General features: G+C 43.5%; 1 protein-coding gene across 1 annotated transcript in view; it reads right to left on the reverse strand.

The window, feature by feature from the left end:
* CATSPERE (catsper channel auxiliary subunit epsilon) overlaps positions 1-24,686 on the reverse strand; it is a 120,878-nt gene that overhangs the window by 65,264 nt on the left and 30,928 nt on the right. The window contains exons 8-9 of the mRNA XM_042456618.1: positions 21,570-21,673; positions 7,707-8,193 (exon numbers count right to left, since the gene is read on the reverse strand). Coding sequence (XP_042312552.1) covers positions 7,707-8,193; positions 21,570-21,673 — 591 coding nt within the window. The remainder of the gene's footprint in view (positions 1-7,706; positions 8,194-21,569; positions 21,674-24,686) is intronic.

Here is a 24,686-nt window from a genome sequence, read left to right on the forward strand (position 1 = left end):
TTCAACTCCGTTTTGAAGCTGGTTAAAGAAGTGATGGCTCTTGTTCGCGGGGGAAGAAGGTTCCAGGAGTGAGGGGCAGCGAGTGAAAAGGGGCAAATCCAAGATGGGGCAGAGGAAATCCTGGGCTGAGACAGTAGACCTTGACTACCAGAACGGAGGGCCCGAGTGGGAAGGTGAGGAGAAAGAAGGTCTGATAAGTAAGGAGGGGCCAGCCCATGGAGGGCTTTAAACGTCGACAGCAAGAGCTTATACTGAATGTGGAAAGAGAGGGGCAGCCAGTGAAGGGATGCCAGCAAAGGAGAGATATGGTCAGAGCAGTTGGCGGATGTGATAATGCGTGCAGCTGAATGCTGAACAGAAATTAAAGGATGGAGGTGAGAGAGGAAGCCCTGCCAGAAAGATGTTACAGTAATCAAGTCGTGAGATCACTAAGGCATGGACCAGGATCTTGGCAGTAGAGGCGGAGAGAAATGGTTGGATTTTGGCAATATTGTACAAAAGGAATCTACAAGCCTTGTCTGTGGTCTGGATCTGAGGGATACACGACAGAGAAGAATCAAAGATAAAACCAAGACTGCGGGCTTGCTGGACTGGTTGAATAGAAGTGTTGTTCACAGAGACAGAAAAGGAGTGTGGAAGGGTGGACTTAGGAGGAAAGACAAGAAGCTCTGTCTTGGACACGTTGAGCTTCAAACGCTGATGGCGCATTCACTGAGAGACAGCTGTGATAAAAGACGAAACTTGCTGTTCAAGCCTTGGAGAAAGGTCAGGGGTGGAAAGATATAACTGGGTGTCATCGACGTACAGATGGTAGGAAAAACCAAAAGAGCTAATGAGTTTACCTAAGGACAGTGTGTAGAGAGAAAACAGAAGGGGACCCAGAACAGAGCCCTGGGGCACTCCAACAGATAAGGGAACGGAGGACGAAGTTTGACCACCAGTGACCACTGCAAAAGATCGGCCTGACAAATAAGATCTAAACCAGTCAAGAACAGAGTCTGAGAACCCAAGATCAGAAAGTATATGAACTAGAAGACAGTGATCAATGGTGTCAAAGGCTGCAGACAGGTCAAGAAGGATGAGAACAGAGTAAAGGCCATTAGCCTTGACCCGTAAAAGGTCATTTGAGATCTTAGTGAGAGCTGTCTCTGTGGAATGCCTTGGGCGGAAACCAGACTGAAAGGGATCAAGAATGGAGTTGGCTTCAAAAAACTCGAGACAGCGAGAATAAACAACCCGTTCCAAAACCTTAGAAAGAAAGGGAAGAAGAAAATAAGCTTTGTAATAAATCATGTCCTGAATCTTTCAAATGTCAAGATTTGAATATATCCTGTGGATTTCAAGGGGCTTACTCTCTATCTCTGATATCCTGTTAGTCAGTTATAATGTCAATTCAATTTACAACCATATAACTGTTCCCTGTTCACATTTACAAATGTACAGTAGTACTATTGCCATGATCATAAATGTCCTGAAACCCACCTTAAAAGCCAGTCAGCTGTCTCATGCAATGGAGGTCACTGGTGCAAGTGAAGAGGGCACTACAGGATCATAGAATCATAGAGTTGGAAGAGACCGCACGGGCCATCCAGTCCAGCCCCCTGCCATGCAGAAAATCCAAATCAAAGCATCCCCAACAGATGGCCATCTAGCCTCTGCTTAAAGACCTCCAAGGAAGGAGACTCCACTACACTCCGGGGGAGTGTGTTCCACTGTCGAACAGCCCTTACTGTCAGGAAGTTCTTCCTAATGTTGAGGTGGAATCTTTTCCTGACTTTTTTCCTGACTCTCCACCTGACTTCCAGGATTGATGTCCTGGATCTCTTCACTGGTGTAAATATCTCTGACATACAGTATAGTGCTATTCCTCCTTTCCTGTTTTTCCTATTTCTCTTGAAAAGGTTATACCCCTGTATTCCTGTATTCCAATCATGAGACTCATCCCACCAGGTTTCAGTGAGGCCTATTATATCATATATGCTTTGTTGTACTAGGAGTTCAAGTTCATCTTGCTTATTTCCCATGCTCTGTGCATTAATGTAGAGACATCGTAGACCACAGGTCCCATTTACTTGCTGCTTGTGCAAGTTTTTTTTGCCTCCCACTGTTGGGTCCTTGCACTTTTTTTCTTGTTTCCTCTATGTCTGACTATTTTCTCCAGCCCTTTCGCCTTCCTTAATATTGTCTCCCTTCCAGCCAGCCTGTGTGTTGGTATTTCCCTTCCAGACAGCCTTCTCTTTCTGCTTCCCTCTACCTTTCCTAGCATTCTTGTTTTCTCCAATGAGTCGTGCCTCCTCATGATGTGGCCAAACTATGACAGATTTAGTTGCAGTCATCTTGGCTTCCGGAGAGATTTGATCTGTTCTAGCACCCATTTGTTTGACTTCTTGACTGTCCATGGTATCCTCAGCAATCTTCTCCAGCACCACATTTCAAATGAACTGATCTTATTCCTATCTGCTTTATTAAACATCCAGCTCTCGCATCCATACATGGTAACAGGGAACACAATGGCTTGTATGATTCTAACTTTCGTGCTCAGTTGTATGCCTTTACATTTTAGGATCTTTTCTAGTTCTTTCATAGCTGCCCTCCCCATTCTTAGTTTTCTTATAATTTCTTGACTACAGTCCCTGCTCTGATCAATGTTTGATCCTAGGTATGAGAACTCTTTTACTATTTCTATTTCCTCAGTGTCTAGGTCATATTTGTGTAAATTCTGCATGGTTATTATCTTTGTTTTATGTTCAACAATAAGCCTTCCTTTGCACTTTCTTCCTTAGCAGTTGTTCTAGGTCTGTGGTATTTTCTGTTAGTACTATTGTGTAATTTGCATACCACAGATGGCTGATATTCCTTCCTCCTATTTTCACTCCTCTTTCTTCTGTATTCAAGCCTGCTTTTCTTATAATATGTTCTGCGTACAAGTTGAACAGGGCAAAAGGATACAGCATTGCCTGACCTCTGCCAACTGGGAATCATTCTGTTTCTCTGTGTTCTGTTCTGACTGTAGCCTCTTGCCCTGAGTACAGATTTCTCATCAGGACTATCAGATATCTTTGCACTCCCATGTCTTTAAGGGTGTCCCATAGCCTTTCGTTATGTATGTAGTCAAAGGCTTTGCTGTAATCTATAAAGCACATGCTGATTTTCTTTTGGAATTCACTAGTGTGCTCCATTAACCATCGTATATTTGCAGTTTGGTCCCTAGTGCCTCTTCTTTTCCTGAACCCCCACTTGAATCTCTGGGATCTCTCTCTTCATGGAGTCTATGTTGCAGAATTATGAGCATAATTTTGCTTGCATGAGAGATTAGAGCTATGGTCCTATAGTTGCTGCAGTCTTTTGTGTCTTATTTTTGTGGATGGGGATGTATATTGATTATTTCCAATCTGTTGGCTATCATTTTATTTTCCATATCTGTTGACATATGTTGGTTAGCAGTGGTGTTAATTTGGTCAGTGTGGATTGAAGCAGTTTGACTGGAATAACATCTGTTCCAGGTAATTTATTTTTTGCCATTTCTCTAATTGCAGTTTCCATCCCCTTTTTAGAATTTGGGGTTCATCTTCATATGAGTCTTCCATTCATGTGTCCTTCATTTTGTTATCTCTTTTATATAGCCCTTCTGTGTATTGCATCCAACATCTTTATATTCCATCCTCGTGTTCAATTGTGATATTTGTCATAGAGTATCCCAGTCGTTTGTTTGAATTTCCCTTTGATTTCTCAAACCTTGTGGAATAGGTCTGTTTTTGTTGTCCTCTATCTCTCTGCATTGATCATTGTCGTATTTGTCTTTAACTTTTCACATCAGTCGCTGAACTGTAGCATTCATGATTCTGAGTTTGTTCCTGTTTCCCTTTTGTTTTGCTTCTCTTCATTTTATTGCTTGTAGCATTTTATCTGCCATCCATGTTTTTTTCTCTTTCTTTTTGACTACTGTAAGTGTCTATTTGCATTCTTCTTTTATAGTGTACTTGGCTTCTGAGCATAGTTCTTCTGGTTCATGGTCTATTGTGGTTAGTAGCACAAATGTTATTTATTTATTTTATTACTATGCTGCTTTTCTTCCAAAAAGGGACCCAAAGTGGCTTACAATATAAAAACACATTAAAACAATTTTTTAAAAAGACAATTAAAATTACCTAATTAAAACACTACAAAGTTAAAATTTAAAGCATACAAAAGCTAAAAACATGATCTAAAACAACTCCCCCAAATACAGCCACCCTTGCATGATTTTAAAAAGCCTGCCTGCATAAAAATGTTTTTATCTGCTGGTGAAAGGCTAGCAGGGAGGGGGCCAGCTTAGCCTCCCATGGAAGGGACTGCCAGAGGGTGGGAGCAGCTGCGGAGAAGGCTTTCACCAAGCAAGCCTGGGACGGTGGTGGAACTGAGAGAAAGGCTTCTCCTGAGGATCTAACTGGCTCATAAATCTGTTCCTTATACTGTCAATAAATTCTGCTGAAATATTGTTGAGATAAATTTTTGGTATGATGACCAGTTTTGTTCTGTTCTTAATTTTTACTCTTATTTTTGATATAAGCAATTCATAATCTGTACCACAGCTAGCACCTGGTCTAGTTTTAGCTACCAAAATGGAGTTTCTTCATCTTTTGCTTCCGATTATATAATCTATTCGGGTTTTGTGTCCGTCTGGTGATGTCCATGTATATAGCCTCCTCTTTGGTTGTATGAAAAAGGTGTTTGCAATGAATAGATTTTTGGATTCACAGAAATCTATCAGATGCTCACCTGTTTCATTTTTTTTTTTCCCAATCCAAACCTACCTACTGTTTTTGATTCCTCTTTGCTTCCAACTTTGGTGTTCCAGTCACCTATAATCAGCTTAATGTCCTGTGTTGGTATGTTATCAATTTCTTCTTGGACTCTTTTGTAAAATCTCTCAATTTCTTCCTTTTTTGCCTCTGTAGTTGGTGACTTACCAACTACATACTTGAATTATGGTAATATTCATAGGTTTTCCCTTAAGCCTTATTGACATAATTTGGTATGATTTTGCATTGTAGCCCTTGACTGTTTTTGTCACATCTCTCCTTAGTATGAGTGCCACCCCGTTTCTTCATAGATTTTCATTCCCCTAGTAGAACCCATTTGTTTACTTCCAGTACTGCTATGTCCATGCGTTCTATTTATATTTTTTTCTATTTCTAACTTCACTTGGCTCATGCTTCTCACATTCGATGTCTGTATGAAGTTCCAAAAATTAGCAGGCTGTGGTAAAGTTGTTTGGTCAGTAGATGGGAGCACTGGAGCAAGTAACCCCTTATAGCCAACATTGCCAGTTGCTCTGGAATTACTTTCCAGATCTGATGCCATTTCTCCAAAGAGGATCCTACTTCTAAGTTGCATGCAGCCCCTCCTCCTTGTCTGACTATCCTGTGTGCAGCTATGTGTGAAGCAGGAAAACTGGGGTGTGGGGGGGAATGGGACCAGACACCTAGGGTGAATTGATTGAGGCAGATTAACACAGTCTTTATTTCAGAAGGCAGACAGAACTGAAATCCAGATTATGCCCAACTATAGCCAACTGCTAGCATCTCAAACAGCACCATCAGACAGAATCCAAGAAGCCTCACATTGAAATAAGAATCAAGAAGTCTTCAAGGCACTAAAACAGGTGCTTATGTAAGATCCAGTACTGATTGCACCTGACTTCAGAAAGCCATTCATTGTGGCTACAGGTGCTTCTGACAGAGGAACTGGAGTAGTCCTGCTGCAAGAAGGTTTGGATGGATTCTTCATCCTGTATTGTTTCTCAGCAAAAAAAGCTTTCTGGGAGGGAGTCCAATTGGTTCATACTAATGAAAAGAATGTTATGCCATTGTGTATGTATGCAGAAATTGGGGTTGTATGTATGGGGACTGTTCATGTAGCCCTTTGGTGGCTCTACATGGTCTAGGGAGCTAACAAGAAACTGCTGCACTGGAGCTTTGACCTTTGACATTCAGCATGTGTCTAGAAGCTTCAATACAGTGGCTGATTGCCTCTCCCAGAGGACTGATGGGAGGTGGAAGGAGAATATTAGATATCTGCCAGTGGACAGTATAGTTAACCTGTGGTTTTGTGTACAGTCATCTCTCCACTTTCAGGGGCATTAGGGGCACAAGACCCCTATGAAAGTGGAAAAACTGCAAATAAGTGGGGGAAGGTGGCAGGGGCACATGTGCACACTCTTCTTACCTGCATGCCCCTCCTGCATCCCCCCATGCTTTAGCTGGATTGCCTAAACCAGCTAAAACATGGGGGGAGGCATGTTCATGCATACCCCTCCTGCCTTCCTCCATGCTTTAGTTGTTTTCTCTGAGCTGGCTAAAGAAAGAGGGAAAGCAGAAGGGATGTGCATACGTCCCTCTTCACTGCTCCCTCCCTCCCGGGCATTTTTCCCCAAGGAGGAGGAGTGTGCACATGCACAGACAAACTCATGAATAACCACAAAAGTTGAGGGCCAACTGTATTTGCATGTACATCTTTAACCTTCTTTCCTAAGTTACAAGATAAAATTAAAAGCCGATGTTCCCAGACCGAGATTTGTGTATGTATGTGTGATAATGGGTATTTCTTGGGAAGAGATTAAGCATTCCTTAATTAAGCTTTATTTTTTTATTACTACTTAAAACATGATTGAAGTGTATCAAGATATTTCCCCAACTAAGAAATGGGACTGAACTTCCCATTCCCATAAATCAGGTGTGGAATAAACTTAGTTTATTTATTCATACCCAATCCTTTACTGCAGATCTGTACAATTTAGCAGTAGGTAGGGGGCAAAATTAAAATGGGTTAACTCCTAAAAGCTTCAGATAAGCTGGGGGGTAACTTTGGAGCCCTGTGCGGCAGCTGCCTTATGGGACTTGGAGGGCCTGTGGGAATGAGGTAGTGCATGGGTGTGTGTGTGCAAACGGCATTTGAGGGGTGCCCTCCAAGCTCTGTGGGGCAGTCACCTCGCAGAACTCAGAGAGCCTTGGAGGAAGATGCAGAGGACATGGGGGGGGGTGTCCTCTAAGCACTGCATGGCAGCTGACTCACATGATTCAGAGGGAATTGGGGGGAGGTGGTCTGGACCTGGAGGGCCTTGGGGGATGAGGTGGTGCAGAGAGCACTGGGGGTGGAGGTGGAGGGGGGTTTGAGGTACTGCCCTTCCATCCCCGTGAGGCCACCTCCTCACAGGATTGGGAGGGCATAAGATGGTGCCCCCCAGTCGTGTGAGGCTGCCACCTTGCAGGACGGGAGGAGTGTAAGGCAGTTCACTGCCCACCCCCACTAGCTGACACCAACCCCGGTGACATCCCTGCTCCACAGCCCAGCTTTGTCCCAAGGACAGGGCTGGGCTGTGGAGGAGGGGATGAGTGAATGTTGGGTGGAGAGTATTCCCTCTTCCTCCTCCCCTGCAGCCTGGCCTCTACTCACAAGTAAAGGCCAGGTTGCAGAGGAGGCTTAGGGAAGTTGCCTCACATCATTGAGGACCACTGAAAATCCTCCATTGGACTGCATGCGCCCCCAGGCCATATGTTGTGCAAGCCTGCTTTACTGACAGCAGGCATGAACAGAAGTCAAATCCTAGCAGGATCTGATATAGAAATGCTAACTATGCCATGGTCCGTGGTAACATCTTGTGGCAATTAAATTCACTTGTTATAATTATTTAGAATAATACAAAAAAATTATTCAGAAATACTCACAATCAATGGGTACTCCGCTGAACACCAGGTTTTTGCTTGTATTCCAATTATTCCTGAATCTGGAACAGTTTGATTACTTCCAAGTTTGATAACTTCACCTTCACTTGCCTTATAAACTATATCCTTTATTAAAATGAAAACATCTGGAAATGCTATTGCCACATCTTTTACATCATTAATTATGGCTCTATCTATAATATCTGCTGGTATCTTGAGTTCTTCTGAAGTTAGGAATGCATCACTTGTATAGAAAACACCAAAATCTGTCAGTAATACGGCTGTGGATGGAAAACATGCTGCCCATGTTACCTTAGCAAGACTACCAGCTGGAGAAGTGATAGTGTATCCTTGAGCATCTAAGTGTAGCTTTGGCTGAGCAATAACAAAAGGAGTATCAAGAATAAAGCAATCTTGAAAAGTAACTGCTTTTCCATAAAAGAGTGCAATGTTGTCATTTGTTAGGGAAGGCACTTCAAGTGTCCAGATCCTAAAAACAGAATATAAAAAGAATTACATTTCATGATTTGTGTAAAATAAAAAAAGTATTTTGCGGTCATCATTCCAAGATAATTTCTTTTCAATTTTATATGTCTTTAGCATTTAAATTCACCTACAGTGAATCTTGACTTGACAAAAGGAGGTTTTTTTTCACAAATTCAGTGCAGCTAATAATCCTGTCACAAAGCAGTTCTAGCTCAACATTGCTTCTTATATATGCTATTTAGCATCAAAACTGATTAAAATATTTTGATAAATGATATATACATTATTCCATAAAGAGTCTGTTCTCAGTCAATCTGATCTATGGCAGTACTTCAGAACGTCTGTAAATAATAGCACAAACTGCTGAAATAATAGCCATAGTGAATGAATTAGCATGAGTAAATAATAAATATCATTTTTTAAACTTCAGTTGGATAACATAGGCCTCGAACACATGGGCATAAAGTGTCTTCTGGTCGCATTGGGGGCACACCTTTTACATGATGCTTGCCTCCAACGTGGCCAGAAGCTGCATTGAGGCTGTGCTCCGGTCCTTTAGACCAGAACAAAAAGAAGCTGGGATAATTTGGCTCCTGGTGGCCCACTTTTGTAGTGGGCCATGCGGTCGCCATGGTCTTGGCCTGATTGTGGCTGAAGCAGTCAGAGGCCGCTCCTTCACAACTGTCTGTTTCACCCCATAGTCCTTGTTATTCTGGCTCCCCATGTTGGCTGCCAAAGAAACACAAATTACTGAAATAAAACAGCTCATAAATAGGTGAGAAATTGCCAAAGTGAGCAAACCAGGCAAAGACAACTAAAATGGATGCACATATATGCTCAGTAGAGAAAAGCCATCAGTGAAAATTATTAGAATAAAAAGACTGGTTCCATAGCAAAAAATGGCAGTAAAACATTTAATTGAAGGAGAAAGGGACAACTAACACCACCACACCTATAACTAAGTTCACATTAGAAAAACAATAATAGGCTGTAGGAGTTAAACATACTCACTATGGCAAAACTGCAACAAGGAGATAAGGAAACTGAATAGCAAGTTGAACAAGACCTGAATAAATGCTAGAATTCAGCCAACAGATGGTACAGCTTGAACAACAGACTGTAAATTAGAGCAAGACTTCACTCAATGATAAAACTGGTCCTAATTGAGCCAGAGGGGTGTAGTGGTTTGAGCACTGGACTAGGACTCTAGAGACCAGGGTTCAAATCCCCACTCAGCCATGGAATCCACTGTGTGACCTTGGGCAAGTCACTCTCTCAGCCTCAGAGGATGGCAAAGGAAAACCCATCTGAAGCAATTTGCCAAAAAACAAACAAAAACAAAAAAAACCCACAATAGCTTTACCTTAGGGTTGCCATAAGTTGGAAATGATGTGATGGCACACAACAAAAACAATGGATCTTCCTTGAAGAAGGTTGTTGATAAAACCTCAATTCACGGTGACCCTGTGGATGAGACATCTCCAAAACACACTGGCTTCAACCTCTTTGCGCAGGGGCTGCAGGCTCAGACCTGTGTCCTCCCTGATTGAGTCTATCCACCAAGTCTTCCTCTCTTTCCGCTGCTTCCCATCTTTCCAAGTATCATTATTTTTTCTAATGATCCATTTTTCCTCATGATGTGGCCAAAGTATGACAGCCTCAATTTAGTTATCTTGGATGGTCTGCACCCGCCCCTTTCCCTGATGGATTGGGGCCTGAGCTGCCACAGCGGCTACCCCGGAGCCCCCAATCCGCCACTTTTCCAGGCCTAGGGGAAGCAGCAAAATGCCGCTTCTCAGCGTCCTGGAAAGGGGTGTCCTTAGGGCTTCCTGCTCCAAGGACACCCCAACAGCGGCGGGGAGAGAGAAAGGGGCTGCTTGGCCCCTTTCTCTTCAGTATCGTTGGTGTGGCCATGTAAAGGCCGCACCAGCAATACGTGCTGCGAAAGGAGCTCCAAAACCCAGGAGCTCCTTTCGGTGCCACTGAAAGGGCGCCACAGGCGTCCTGCAGCGGCGCCAGGACGTAACAGCCGCGCCATGCTGTTTGGATGCAATGTGGTCATTACATCAAAATGGCGGCGCCCATGTAGACAGGGTGCCATCATTTTGACATACTGAGTACATCCAAGGGTTAGGGAGTGTCTGAAAAGGATGCTTCCAGGCAATCCTAGCACATACTCAGTACGTGCTTTTTGGCCCATCTGGACAGGGCTTGAGGCGCTCTACAGATGGGTGCATGGGGCGCCGTCGTTATGTGTGAGGGGCGGTGCTTCCAGACGCCCCTTGCATGTGATGAGGGCATCAAAATGGTGGCACCCTGTACAGATGGGCACCGCCATTTTGACGTGATAGACGCTTAGTGTCAGCACGTTGTGGCGCCATTATGACGCTGCGAGTGCACCATTGGCACACTGTGGCATCATAATGGTGCCGCAATAAGTGTTAGAAAAATTTGTTTGGGTGATGTCTCTTGCCCCATGGTTCCGAACTGGCACCAACTGGATGTAGATGCAGTCTCTTCTGGAACTCAGGATCAAAGCAAACTCCAACACAACCTTCAGCTTGCTGGAACAATGCCTAGTGAAACAGCTGCTTAATTAATGAAACAACCTTCAGCAGTATTCACTCTTCAGAGGGCTTTTATTGTATTAGTAGCTATATATACAGTGGATCCTTGTTATACGCTGGGGTTTGGTTCCAAGATCCCCCGTGTATAACAAAATCCGTGTATGCTCAAGTCCCATTAAATATAATGACATAGTAAAATGGTGTCCCTAATAAAAAATGGAACATCAAGGTAAATTTATACTTTTTTGGAACATTTTCAAACCGTGTATGCTTGAATCCGTGTATAAAAAATCCGTGTATAAGAAGGGCCGACTGTATGAGCTAATAGCTAATAACAGTACAACACATCTACACTCTTAGAGTCCATACTCCCAGAAGAAAAAACTAGAACTTAACATCAGTCTTTGTTCTTTCATAAGAACAACATTCCCATGATGTGGTCCAGCCTTTTCCTCACAAGTTGCCATGCAACATAGGAACCAATCATAGTACAAACAGAAAACACGTCTTGTTTACATTTTGTCTCGTCCGTTGTCCTTGAACGCTTTGTCTGAGACCTAGACTTTTTGGCCTTCAGTCTGTAACCAATTTTTACTTTAGCAAACCATTGTCACATCTGAACATTTTAAATACAAATATACAATAACAATCCCCTCCAAAATGTACAGATGTGCCACAATACTGTGCATTAACATTTGTGTCTTTGTGGAGTTAAGGAATAAATAAATAAATACCAATTGCACAAGAAAGTTGTTCATGTCTTTCTCCAGAAAGTGCTTTTGTCAAAACATCAGCCAGGTTATCCTTTGTGTCAATGCACTCTAGCTTTAGGATACCATTCTGAACCAACTCTCTTACATTCTGGTACCTTACTCCAATGTACTTGGTCCTGCACTTCACATTTTCAGCCTCTGCCATTACAATGTATGATTGTGAATCTTCATAAACCAAAGTAGGCTCAGTGCAATTCTCTCCTAAATCATTCAACAACTGTCTAATCCATACCACCTCTCCAGACAAATCAGACAATGCAGAAAATTCCGCCTCTAAAGTACTAAGTGCTACACAATTCTGTTTCCTACTTCTCCAAACAACTGGACTACCTGCACACTTAATCACAAGTCCTGTTACTGACTTCTTTTCTGTTTGTTCAGTTGCAAAAGAACTATCTGCATAACATTCCAAATTCTCTGCACTCCCTTGAAACACAAGCTTCTTGTTCTTGCTACCTTTCAAATACCTCAAAACATGCTTCACAGCCGTCCAATCATCCAGCTTTGGACTATTTCCATTTCTGCTCAATACACCAACTGCAAAAGAAATATCAGGCTGGGTATTGTTAGCAATGAACAACAAACTACCAATCACACTTCTGTACAATTCAGGATTAGCAAAACATTTCAGCAGACTCTGCACTGGCATAACCAGGAGTCATTGGGCTTTTTACTGGCTTTGCATCCTGCAATCCACACTTCTCAATCTGCCTCTCAATCTTTTTTCTTCTGACTCAACAGACATCTGTCATCATCTATTCCCCAAGTTCTTCAATGCAAACTTCTGAGACAATTCCTTCTGTACCTCTTGCACTTGCTGCTCTGAATTAGCTGTTACCCAAAGATCATCCACATACATCACAAGAACTATCCCTCCTTTAGTGTAAACACAAGCATCTGCAGCACTCCTTTTAAAACCAAGCCGTTCAAGCTCTGTATGAATAGACTGATTCCAACAACATGCACTTTGCTTCAAGCCATACAATGCTTTGTTCAGCTTACACACTTTCGTCTCAGTATCACTACCAAAACCAGGAGGTTGTTCCATGTAAATTTCCTCCTCAAGCTTAGCATTCAGGTAAGCAGTCTCAAAGTCAAAATGCCTTACAACCTTTCCTTGCCTCACAGCTAATGCAAGTACCAGTCTCAAGCTTTCTGGCTTAGCTGTAGGTGAAAAAGTTTTATCAACATTTTCAAACCTTTGTTGTGAAAATACTTTAGCCACCAGCCTGGCCTTTTACTTCTGACTATTATCTGGCATTTCCTTCTTCTTGTAGACCCACTTACAACCCACAACCTTGTGGTCCTTAGGCCTATCAACTACTGTATATCAAAAACCTGTTTCTCAACTAGAGACAAGAACTCTTGGTCCATAGCAGAAAACCACTTCTCTTTCTCCTCCTTAGGAAAACTTTGCAAGGCTTGAAAACTCTCAGGCTCATCTGCCACTGCACTACAAACAGTTACACTCTGGACAACAAACCTCTCTGGAGGCCTTCTCACTCTCTGAGTCCTCCTAGGAATCAACACCTTTGTTCTACCTCTCTCATCCTCACTTTCTGAACTAGTTTGCACCTCAGTGTCCCTCTTTGACACAACGGACCTTACCACACAGGGCACAGAAGTAGAGTCAGTTCGCATTGGTCGATGCGTATTCACATTATATCGCATCGTTCATTCACACCCGCGCTCTCTGAATACGCTTTGCCGCTTCGTATTTGCGTCATATCGCATTGCTGTTTCACACCTGGGCGGCCTTCCGAATCGAGGTTTTGCGAATCGGCCAATGCGTATTCAGGCAAAGTGAGGCAAGTGCAGATTGGATTACCACACCAGCCCAATACAATGTGTATTGGCCGATTCGCATCAGCAGCCTTGCGCATGCTCTGTGGGGCTCTGAACGGGGCCAACATTTTTAACGTCCGGGGTGAATAATGAGGTCACTGTTTAGCACATAATATCATGAGAATTGCTGCCTTTAGCCACTTACGAAAGGGGTATGCACCATCTGTGTGTGTGTGTGTGTCTGTGTGTGTGTGTGTGTGTGTGTGTGTATATATATATATGCACACACATAAATACATACATACATACTTATATATATACACATAGTGGTACAGCCAAAAGTGAGATGCCTTTTTTTATGTGTACACGCACATTTGTCTGTATGAGTGTTTATATCTATATCTATATCTATACACACACACACACACACACATATATATATATAGATATAGATATACACATAGTGGTACAGCCAAAAGTGTGATGCCTTTTTTATGTGTACACACACATTTGTCTGTATGAGTGTTTATACACACACACACACACACACACACATACACACATAGGCGGGTTACAAACCGCCATAAAGTACGCGCTCCGCGCGTACTAGGATTAGCAAGGGCCGTATTAGGGTTAGGAAGGTTCTTACCTTCCTGACGGCCCTTCCTCCCAGTACGTGCGGAGCGCGGACCTTTTTGCGGTGCCCATCCACATGGGCGCCGCCATGTTGACGTATTGGACGCTGTGCGTCCAGACGTGTCGTGGCGGAAGTGACGTCGCGAGGGTGCACTCCACCCCTTGCGGCGCCACTTCCACATTCCAAAAAGGAGCGACATTTCGCCGCTCCTTTTTTGCTGTGCGGGGAAGCCTCGCGGTCTGGCAGCTGGGGCTTCCCTACGCAGCGAATGGCGGCGGCGGGAAAACGGCCCCTTGAGGGCCGTTTGTAACCCGCCATAGTGGTACAGCCAAAAGTGTGATGCCTTTTTTATTTGTACACACACATTTGTCTGTATGAGTGTTTACACACACACACACACACATATACAAAAACAAACTGTGCCACAGCCAAAAGTGTGATGCCATATTTATATGTGTACACACACATCTGTCTGCTTGAGTGTTTGTATATATATATATATGTGTGTGTGTGTGTGTGTGTACACACACACAGATATACACACATATACACATAGTGGTACTGCCAAAAGTGTGAAGCCATATTTATATGTGTACACACACAGCTGTCTGTGTGTGTATGTGTGTGTGTATATATATATATATCTATATATATACACACACACATACATACACATACACACACACACACACAAACTGTGGGGCAGCCGAAAGTGTAATGCTGCATGTATATGCTTACACACACATCTGTGTGTGTGTACATATCCAAACAAAAACATACATGAGCCCCCACACACAAACACACGCACACACACATTTGCACATGTGTAGATGCAAAGAGACATGTCAGGAAATTTCAGCATATTATGAATACACACACACACACACACACACACATATATGCACATAGCAATAGTCCTAAGTGTATACATATATGTACACACACACACATACATGTTGACATGTATACTAATGAGGAGAGTTAGAAGTATATGCCTGCATCTGCATCTGCTTGCATCTTTCCATGTATAAAAAAAAATTCATTGGTACAGACCAAGACTTAATGCTTGACACATCTATCTATATATGTATTTATATATTCATCTATCTATCTATCTATCTATGCATATATATATATATATATATATATATATATATATATATATGCATATATTTGTATACACATACATGTATGTACATGTGTGCACATTTGAATATGCAAGGGTGCCTATATGGATATGTGTTTGTGCCTGTGCATGCATATGTTTACACTTATAGACAGATACATAGATACATATATACATGCGCTGGAGTTATAACGCGACAATACTAATGTAATAAAAACGCTGCTTATTCCCCCCCCCCCCCCGACCCAAAAGGTTTCTGCTTTATCTCGGTCAGTGGAAAAATCGCTCCCCAGCCCCGGCGGTTGTCCTGAAAGAAGAAAAGGCCAACGGAAGGAGATGGGGGAAATTCCAGCACAGCATCATGGGAAATTCGTAACCCGGTGGTCTTCAGGAGAACCAGCAGATTGGATGTACACACCAGCCAAAGCAGCAGAGGTTTCGCACTGGCCATCAATATGGATCCCGTGAATCCACTAATTTTGCGGACTCGCAAAACGGAGGAGCCGGCTGCCTTCAGTTCGGAACCCCGCCGTGAATACGCATTGGCCAAAGCGTATTCACATTATATCGCATTGGTCAATCGTATTCTGAGCTCACAGGTGTGAAACACCAATGCGATATAACGCGAATACGCATCGACCAATGCGAACTGACCCTACTTCTGTGCCCTGTGTTGTAAGGTCCAACCTCAAACTTACTTGTTGCGATGGGTGTTTGTTGTGTTGGCTATGTTTGAGTGTGTTGTTGTGAAGTACTGGGTTTCTCCTCTTCTGGAGACATTGGCTCTCTCACCCCTCCATTTCCAGTACTCTTCCCCAGTCTCAGAAACACTTCCTGGTTGCAATGCAATCCCTCCTAGCCAGAATGCTTCTCAAAATTGGCACTTCTGGACAACAAAATTCTCCCATGACCTTGGTAAAATTTATAACTGTTGCCAGAATAACCCACAAACATCAACCTTCTCCATTTATGTTCACCCTTCTTTCTGCAATTTGCTGGCACATACACATTTGCATACTACCCAAACACCCTCAGGTATTTTAAATTTGGAGGTCTACCATGCAGCATCTGGTATGGTGCTTGCTTCACGGCTGAATTCCACACCCTGTTTGCTAGATGATTTGCCGCCAAAATTGCTTCACCCCAAAGATCTTCTGACGCATTTGCATCCAATAACATACAGTCTTTCATTTGTTTCAAAACACCAATACGCCTTTCTGCCAACCCATCTTCCTGCGGAACTGCAGGGTTAGTGGTGTTGTGACGCGTTCTTTTCCTTTGCAACCAATTCTTAAGGTCAGAAGACAAAAATTCGCCTCCTCTATCTGTGACCAAAGAATCCACTTTATACTCAAATTAGCGCTCTATTTGGTTCACCCAGTCTTTGAAGACTTCAGCAACCTTGCTTTTCTCCTTCAAGACCTTCACATAGGAGTACCTTGTGTGCCTGTCTACAATTACAAGAAAATACTGACTTCCCCCAACAGGTTTAGTTAAAGGTCCAGCCAAATCAGCATGCACCACCTCAAACGGCTTCTGGGTGACACATTTTGTCTGCTTGGCCACAGGAAAAGCTCTTAATTTGACTTTGCTGCACACAGAGCATTCAAGATGATTCGGACAAGAATTCATTTTGAACTCAGGACAAACCTCCTCCAGCTTTCCCAAACTTGAGAAATTTACAATTTTTCTGGTTCCTTTTCATGCCCTGGAAAGGCCAGATTGGTGGCACTGTCCCGATCTGGATGTAAAAGGGGTGGCTGGAGGCCACCCCTTCGGAGCTGTGTGCACAGCTCTTCAAAGTCAGCACTTTGAAGTGTCATTGGATTTGTTCTTCATCTGTCCAGTGTACTTTTGGGTAAGTGGCACAGCTGGTTGGTAACAGTGTTGAAACCGAGACCTTGATAGATTACTGTTCTGAGTACTGCCCATATTTGTGGCCCTACCGAAACCAAAAGAAAGACTGGACAAGAGGGTTGAATCTGAACTTCCTCACAGTGGACTGCATCTTATGAGTATATTCCAGTCAGGAGTCAGTCTCTGAACTGAACAAGTCAGTATCAAATGGAGTATCTTCTATGACTGCTTGGGCTTGGTCAGAAAGACTTGACGACTGAAGCCAAGCATGGCAATGGAGAGCTATTAACCCTGCCATCACCTTGCTCCCACAGTCAGCGATGTGTGAGCAGTCATGATCTGATGACCTGCCAGCTTGTGTGCCTCCGACTGCAGGAGGAAAGTCACTCTGCATTCTTCATCTTCAAGCTTATTTTGAAACCAAAAGAGTTAGTTGTAAGCCCCTTGCAAGCCAAGTAGTTAGAGATCTTGGAGCTAGGAGCAACCAAAGGTTAGAGTTAATTCCCCATGGCATCAATCTTCTTGCCTTCTTTGTCTGTAGGTGTAGAATGCAGATGGTATGAAGCTCTCAACCAGGCAGCAGTACCAATGATGGAATTAGGTTTTGGATGCTGCCCTAGAGGAGGAATGGCTGAATCATCTACCTTATAGAGAAGCTCTAACGTGCTGGAAGTGGGTGGAATGAAGTATGGTGTCAATCAAGACTTCTGAATGACTTGAGCAAGGAACGAAAGCATTGATAAAGCTGCAGGAATGTTTACTTTGAATCCACTTGTAAACCTGATCCTCAATCGGAGTTCATTGTTGCTGGACCTTAATGTCAATAAACTTGGCCATGAGGAGGTTCTGATGAACAAACACCTTCATATCATCAGTTAGGAAGGAAGGGCCCATGATGTCCAACTCAATCGGAAGAAATTTGTTAGTTGGAACAACCTTTGGACTTTTTCACATGAGAGGAATGTATCACTATCCCGAAAGAAGAAAGTGGGGCCAATTCAAAAATGCATGAATTTACACACTAGCTCATCACATGCAAAGACAACACAGCATCCATCCCAAAGAGAAAGCAGTGTGAATGCAAATGCATTAATCACATGAACACTTACCCATCAGCTTCTTCATTGCGAATTAGTGTGTTTGCGCCTGCACAGGGAGGACAGGATTGCATCTGGAAGCCAGCTAAAAAGACCAATCACCCTCTTCCTCCTCCTTTTGTTTGGAAACATTTGTCAGAGCATTAAACTGAATTTCTATATTGTTGCTGTGTGCTTTCAAGTCGTTTCAGACTTATTGCAGACCCCATCATGGGGTTTTTTGGGCATAATTTCTTCAGGTGGTTTGCCTTTACTCCCCCCCCCCCCCTTTTCAATTTTCCTCTGAAGCAGCTGCTTTGTTCTGAGCAGCCTGAGAGAACAAGAAGGAAAATCGCAACAACAGAGGATCATGGGAATTGTAGTCTGTTTCTAACCGGGGGGGGGATCCGAACTAGAGATGCATTTTATACTAACGTAAATTCGAATTGACTTCGAATTCGCTGTGGAAAAGGATTGATAAATTTGATTTTCCGAATTTAGCTATTTCTGGGATGACCTATGATTGCATTTGGATTGCCTTCGGATTGCGTTCGGCATTGTTTGAGTCTTTTGTGAAATTATGTGAAAAACCATGGATGGTTCTGGATTGACCCTGGGTTAACCTTCCAATTTTCCCCGTGTGAAAAAGACCATAGAGTCAGAATCAGATCCAGGCTCAGATGTACCAGATGTTGAAGAAAGGCAGGAGGTCTTGCTAACAACAGCAACAGTGGAGACAGAAGGAGTGGATTTTCCTTTCGCAGGCGACATAGTATCCTGGGCTCGAGTTGGCAGAAACACTTCCTGGTCCTGAGGCACAGTACTTTTAGAATGGTACTGGTCAATGGTTCAACCTTGCCGGATGGAGGCCAGGATAGCTGAGTGCATATAGTCAGAATGATGTCTCTTGTGTCTGGAAGGACATGTTGAAGAAGGCTTTTTTGCTATACTAGCAAGTATAGTGGCCAGAATGACTGTCACTTGTGGAAGAACTTAGAATAACAGGAATTTTAAGAACGGGACCTGCATCTATAATAGCCATGGTATCGATGGCAATGAACAGTTAACAGATGACACAGTTAACAGATGGGACCAAGCAGTCTCTGAAGGCTCAGGGAGGCAATTCAAAGAATATCAATTAACAAGTGAAAAAGGACAAAACTGACCCAAGGGGTAACATGATCAAAGCAATGGGTTAAAAAATTTTTAGTGGCAGATGAGATTGTGGAAGACCAGTCAAAAGAATTACAATAATCAAGGCCGGATATAACCAAGGCATGAACTGAAGTCCTTGCAGACTTGGCAATATATAAAGAAAAAAGGGTCATGACTTTGCTACAGCCTTAGTGTGATGAAGAAAAGACAAAGAATGCTCAAAAATAAAATCCAGACAATGTAAAGTCAAAGGCTTTCATGGCCGGCATCCATAGTTTTTTGTGGGTTTCGGGCTATGTGGTTCCAAAATGTTTGAGCAAAAAGGCAAGTGAACAAGGTGATAATTAGAATTCAAAGATATAATAAGGAGGGCTTTTTAAGGAGTGGTCTAAGCACTGTCTCCTTAAGACAAGGAGGCAGGGTGCCCTCCCTGAGAGATGCATTAATCATGTTTGTCAGCATCGGCTTGATCGTATCACCCCCCTGGATGGCCAGCCAAGTTGGGCAAGGGTCAAGAGGGCAAGTCATTTTTTTCATACTACTACGGAGCTTTTCCACATCCTCAGTACTTACCGACTCAAATTGATCCAGTCTAACAGTAATGGCGGAGGGGCTAGATGCCTCTCTAGTTGCTTCTGTTCTAAAGTTGGAATCCAGATCAGCTTTTATATATCTGTGTTGGTCTGTAGGATCAATATGTAGAGAGATCATGTAGCACTGTTGGGACTAATTGAAAGAAAGAAGTTGGTAGCATGAACTTTTGTAGACTTAAGTCTACTTCCTCAGATGCATTTGGTGGAGTGGAAAGCCATGGACAGACATATATATGTCATTAGTGTCTGAAAATGTCAATTCAAATTCCAAATCTTTTGTGTATGGAAATGAAGTGGCAAGTCCAATTTTAAATATGGTTGTTGCTGAACAAAGGTAGAGGAAACTAGCCCATTGGTGAGGAGAATAGATGATTGAGGGAAACAAAGAGTGATGTGATGAGCAGGTCAAGGATGCCCCCATGACGATGAGGGTTAGATAGCGTTGAAATGTGTTGTGTGCCAGGAAACCATTATGTTTGTTCAAACCATTCCTGATGGATTGTAGTCTGTGGATGAATTCCAGTTCTGTTGTTTCCCTTTCCATTCTTCCTTTGTAGCTCTTTTGTTCAAGGTCTGCTTTTCTGAGGTCTGAGATGCAATGCTCAGGAGACTGAAATATTCTGCCACCGGTTTTTGTATATTCCCATTCCTAATGTTTGACTTATGTCTGTATGTCCAATGAAAACAAAAATAATAACCAGGGAGGATCTACATAAATTCAGCTTAGACAACGAGAAAAGATTTCCTGTACCATGGATCAAATATTCATCAGAAAGGTGCCTGCAGCCAAGAAATAAGAGAAGACTAGGAATGGGAAGGACAGCCATGAAATAACTAGAAAAGATCCTAAAGTGTAAAGATATGTAACTGAGCACAAAAGCTAGAATCATCCAAGCCATTATGGCCCAGTACAGACCGCCAGAAAGCAGCAGTCTGGGGCCGATTTTAGGGCTTGGGATTGCAGAGTGACTGCATGCTCCTGAGCCCCACCGCGGGACCACCATGATGACGTAAGTGCAGCACAGCATCTAAACATCATGGTGTGGCATGTGCATCATCACTGAGAGCGACTGCGCCACTGGCACACTCATGGCACCTGCCAGGCAGACTAAAAAGAACCCGCTTGCAGCAGGTTATTTTTAGTCCTGTTGGAGGCTCGGTGTTTGGTTGGTGCAGCCTCCGTCATGAGTAAAAATGGGCGGCTCCAGCCCGCCCTTTCAGGGTGGTTAGTCCATCCCCTCTATTTCCCATCACCATGTATGGATGTGAGAACTGGACAGTGCAGAAAGCCGATAGAAAGGAAATCAACTAATTTGAGATGTGGTGCTGAGGATGAGTGCTGAGGATACTGTGGACAGGCAAAAAGACAAACAAATGGGTTATAGAACAGCACAAGCCTGAAATATCCCTAGAAACCAAGATGATCAAATTGAGGCTGTTGTACTCTAGCCACATCATGAGAAGGCACAACTCATTAGAAAAGACAATAATGCTAGGAAAGGAAGAGGGTAGTACAAAGAGAGGAAGACCACACACCAGATGGCTAGACTCAATTAGGGAGGTAATGGGCATGAATCTTCAAGATGTAAGCATAATTGTGGAATATGGGGGCCCTAGAGATGTCTCATTCACAATGTCAGCATGCATTGGGGCTGTTCAAAGGCAGTTAACCACAACACTACATTGCAATATTTTATTGAAGGCATCATTTGCATACTCAGAAGTCATCCAACTACCAGTGGTACACTGTTGCATTTGATAATCAGTTTTACAAAGCATAGAATTATGCTGAAAAATATAAATGAACATACCCATCCTTATATTGCACATCGGTATACACTTTTCTTCCAAAAAATGTTGTAATAGCCGGTGATTCTCCCCAATTCCAGAACTGCTTGGTAAGGGTCTTAGAATACTATTTATTTGAAATAACAAGTTAGAAGTATATTGTCACTTCAAAAGAACATTTAACTTTCTAAAATTTTCCTGCTAAATCTTTATATTTCAGTAGAAAGCAGAGATAAAAATATTAATAACTGTAAAGAAATGAGACTGATTGGCTACAGACTGAACACTAAGGGTTGGGACATACCAGCTGGAAAAAACAGCTTCTGGGTGGCTTGGCGACACTGCGTTTTGATGCCGCACATCCCAAAGATGCCTGGAAGCCGCTCAGACAACCAGATGGGAGTGGCTTCAAGATACTCCAGAGGTGTGGTGTTTTGATACTATACGCCACCGGAGCGCCAGGAAGTTGGACTGGGGCAGCCTTTCTCAAATAGTGGGGCGGGCCCCCCAGGGGGCGCGAGGCTCTGTTATGCAGAGGTGTACTTATAACAATTTTATAGACAAATGATACTATTTACAGTCACGCGGGGGGCGCGAAATGTTTTCTTCTTCCTAGGGGGGGCATGACAGAAAATAATTGAGAAGCACTGGACTGGGGTCACCTAAGGTGGCCCCAAACTGGCCCAAATAGGAGCAGAATCCGCTCCTATTGGGGTCAGTGGTGGAGGCCACCTTTGGGACCGCAGAGTGTGTTTGCTGTGGTCCCAAGGAATCTTCCGTGGGGGCAGCTTCAAATCACCCCTTCCTGCTGGTCTGTTCCAGCCCTAAATGCCTTCTGCTATTGCTGTGAAGCTTCTGTTTGACAGTAAGTTGGAAGATTTTTGCATTCTCTTTCCCCCTCCTTATATAGATAGGGATTTCCTCCAAGCAAATCCCCCCCCCCCTCTCTCCCCTCTAATTTAAACTAACCATGTGACTTAGGTCACTCTCTCTTTTGGTACTCAAGCCCCATACATACAGGCCAAAATAAAGCTGCTTCAGGTCACTTTGGAAGTATGCTGCTTAAATGATGCATGCGTCGTAAAAGTGTGAAAATGCGCGTGAAAGCAAAAAAATAGAAGAGGTACCTTTTCCAGACCACAACTTCCACAACTCCCATGCCAGCATGGCCAGTGAAGTTGTAGTCCAGAAAATATATTTTTTCCAAGTTGATTACAAGGGTATGAGGAAGGGAAGGTGAAAAATTTGTGGGAAGGAAAAGAGACAGAGATATTGAAGAGAAACATATCATGCAGTTTGGGGGACACAGGCGGGTTACAAACCGCCATTTTGTATGTATTCACTACGTATTAGGGTTAGGAAGGGGCGGTGCTTCCGCACCCCCTAACCCTAGTACGTAGTGAATACGTACAAAATGGCAGCGGCTGTTCCACACAGCTGCTGCCATATTGACGTAGCGGACACTGTGTGTCCGCACATCACATGGTGCTTATGACAGCGTGAGTGCGCCACTGGCGCCTTGCGGCGTCATAACTGCACCGCAGGAAGAAGCTCCATTTTGGAGCTTCTTTTTTGCTCCGCGCGGGAGTCGTGCAGTTTGGCTGCTGCGGCTCCCTCGCGGAGCAAACAGCAGCACTGAGAGACGGCCAAATGGGCAAACCTGGTTCTAATGGCTCCTATGGGCATAGCTCTCAGGATATATTATGCAGGGTAGTTTGCAGCCACCAGTTACCTATTTGTATATTTGGTTGATTTGTAAATATTTATTTACTTACATCCTTTCTAGTGATTTTCATTAGATTGGCTAAGCTCTCCAACTTCCAGTTGTTTAACAATAGCAAAAATAAAAGCATTCTCCTTACTTCCTGCTGCAAAATTAAGGTACTAACATGATGAAAATTAGGGAAGGAAGTGGGGAGACTATGTATAGATGAGGTGAATATTGGCACAGAAAACAAACAATCAAACAAACCCCCTCTGTTCCTTAATTTTCACATTGTACCAGCTGGTGAACTTTGGTATTCTAGTAAAATGAAAAGTTAGTCTTGCAAACATGGAGTCTTCTCACTCATACAACAGACCATGTTTGAAATCAAATTTCTTCCAAATTTTAAAACATTTATTTAAAACATAGTTTCTGGAAGAACACTTATGCCTGAAAGTTTTCTTAAAGTTAATCAAACAAGTGTTGTATCTGTGCTATATGCTCGTCCAACAGAGCAATTAGTTTGCACTTGCTGCAAGTGTACTCACATCTTCTGACAAGAACACAAACGTTCCAAAGCTGTTGAAGGAGACTACAGCAACTCCCTCAACACCCATATTAAGCAGTATTAAGTAGGCATTGAAACAGAACTCTGGGCCCAGGGACGTAGCTAGGATTTTAGGAAAGGGGGGGGGGTCCAGACTAAGTGCCACCATTATAATGGGGCTTGAGTGCGGCGGCGCAGCAGCACACACCATTCATTTTTCTAATGGAAGGGGGGGGTCCGGACCCCCAGATCCCCCCCCCGGCTACGTCCCTGCTGGGCCTCCCCCTCAAAATGCCCATACAAAATGCCTTTTGGCCTTACTATGTACTAGTCGTGATTAAGGTAGAAGCAGGATATGGCTTAAGGAGAAAATAAATGTATACCTCTGCAGGAAGAAGTATACCTAATAACTCACTCTCTTGATATGATAACGCAGAAATATGATCGTCCTGAGCAGAAGCTGGAGAGAACATGTGGCAAGTTGTTTGAAAAGCAATTGTGTTAACTATGGCCCATTACAGACGGGCTAAAAAGTACGCGCGGAGCGCGTACTAGGGTTAAGACGGGGTGGTGCTTCTGCACTGCCCTAACCCTAGTGCGCTTTGCGCGCACAAAATGGTGGCAGCCGTTCCACACGGCCGCCGCCATCGATATGTGACGACCGCGCCGCCTCCAAACGAGGCGGCATGGTTGTGACGTATTGGGGTTGCGGCAGGGCACCTATGGCGCCCTTTCCGCAACCCCGGAAGGAGCTCCATTTCGGAGCTCCTTCCTGGTTTGGTCCTCTGGGCGCAGCCTTCAGACGGCTGCGCCCAGCGGACCAAAGGAGAAAGGGGCCAAACGGCCCCTTTCTCCTTCTCCCTGCCGCTGCGGGGTGTCCTTGGGGCT

Source organism: Sceloporus undulatus, chromosome 1 (genome assembly GCF_019175285.1).
Source record: "Sceloporus undulatus isolate JIND9_A2432 ecotype Alabama chromosome 1, SceUnd_v1.1, whole genome shotgun sequence".
Taxonomy (NCBI): domain Eukaryota; kingdom Metazoa; phylum Chordata; class Lepidosauria; order Squamata; family Phrynosomatidae; genus Sceloporus; species Sceloporus undulatus.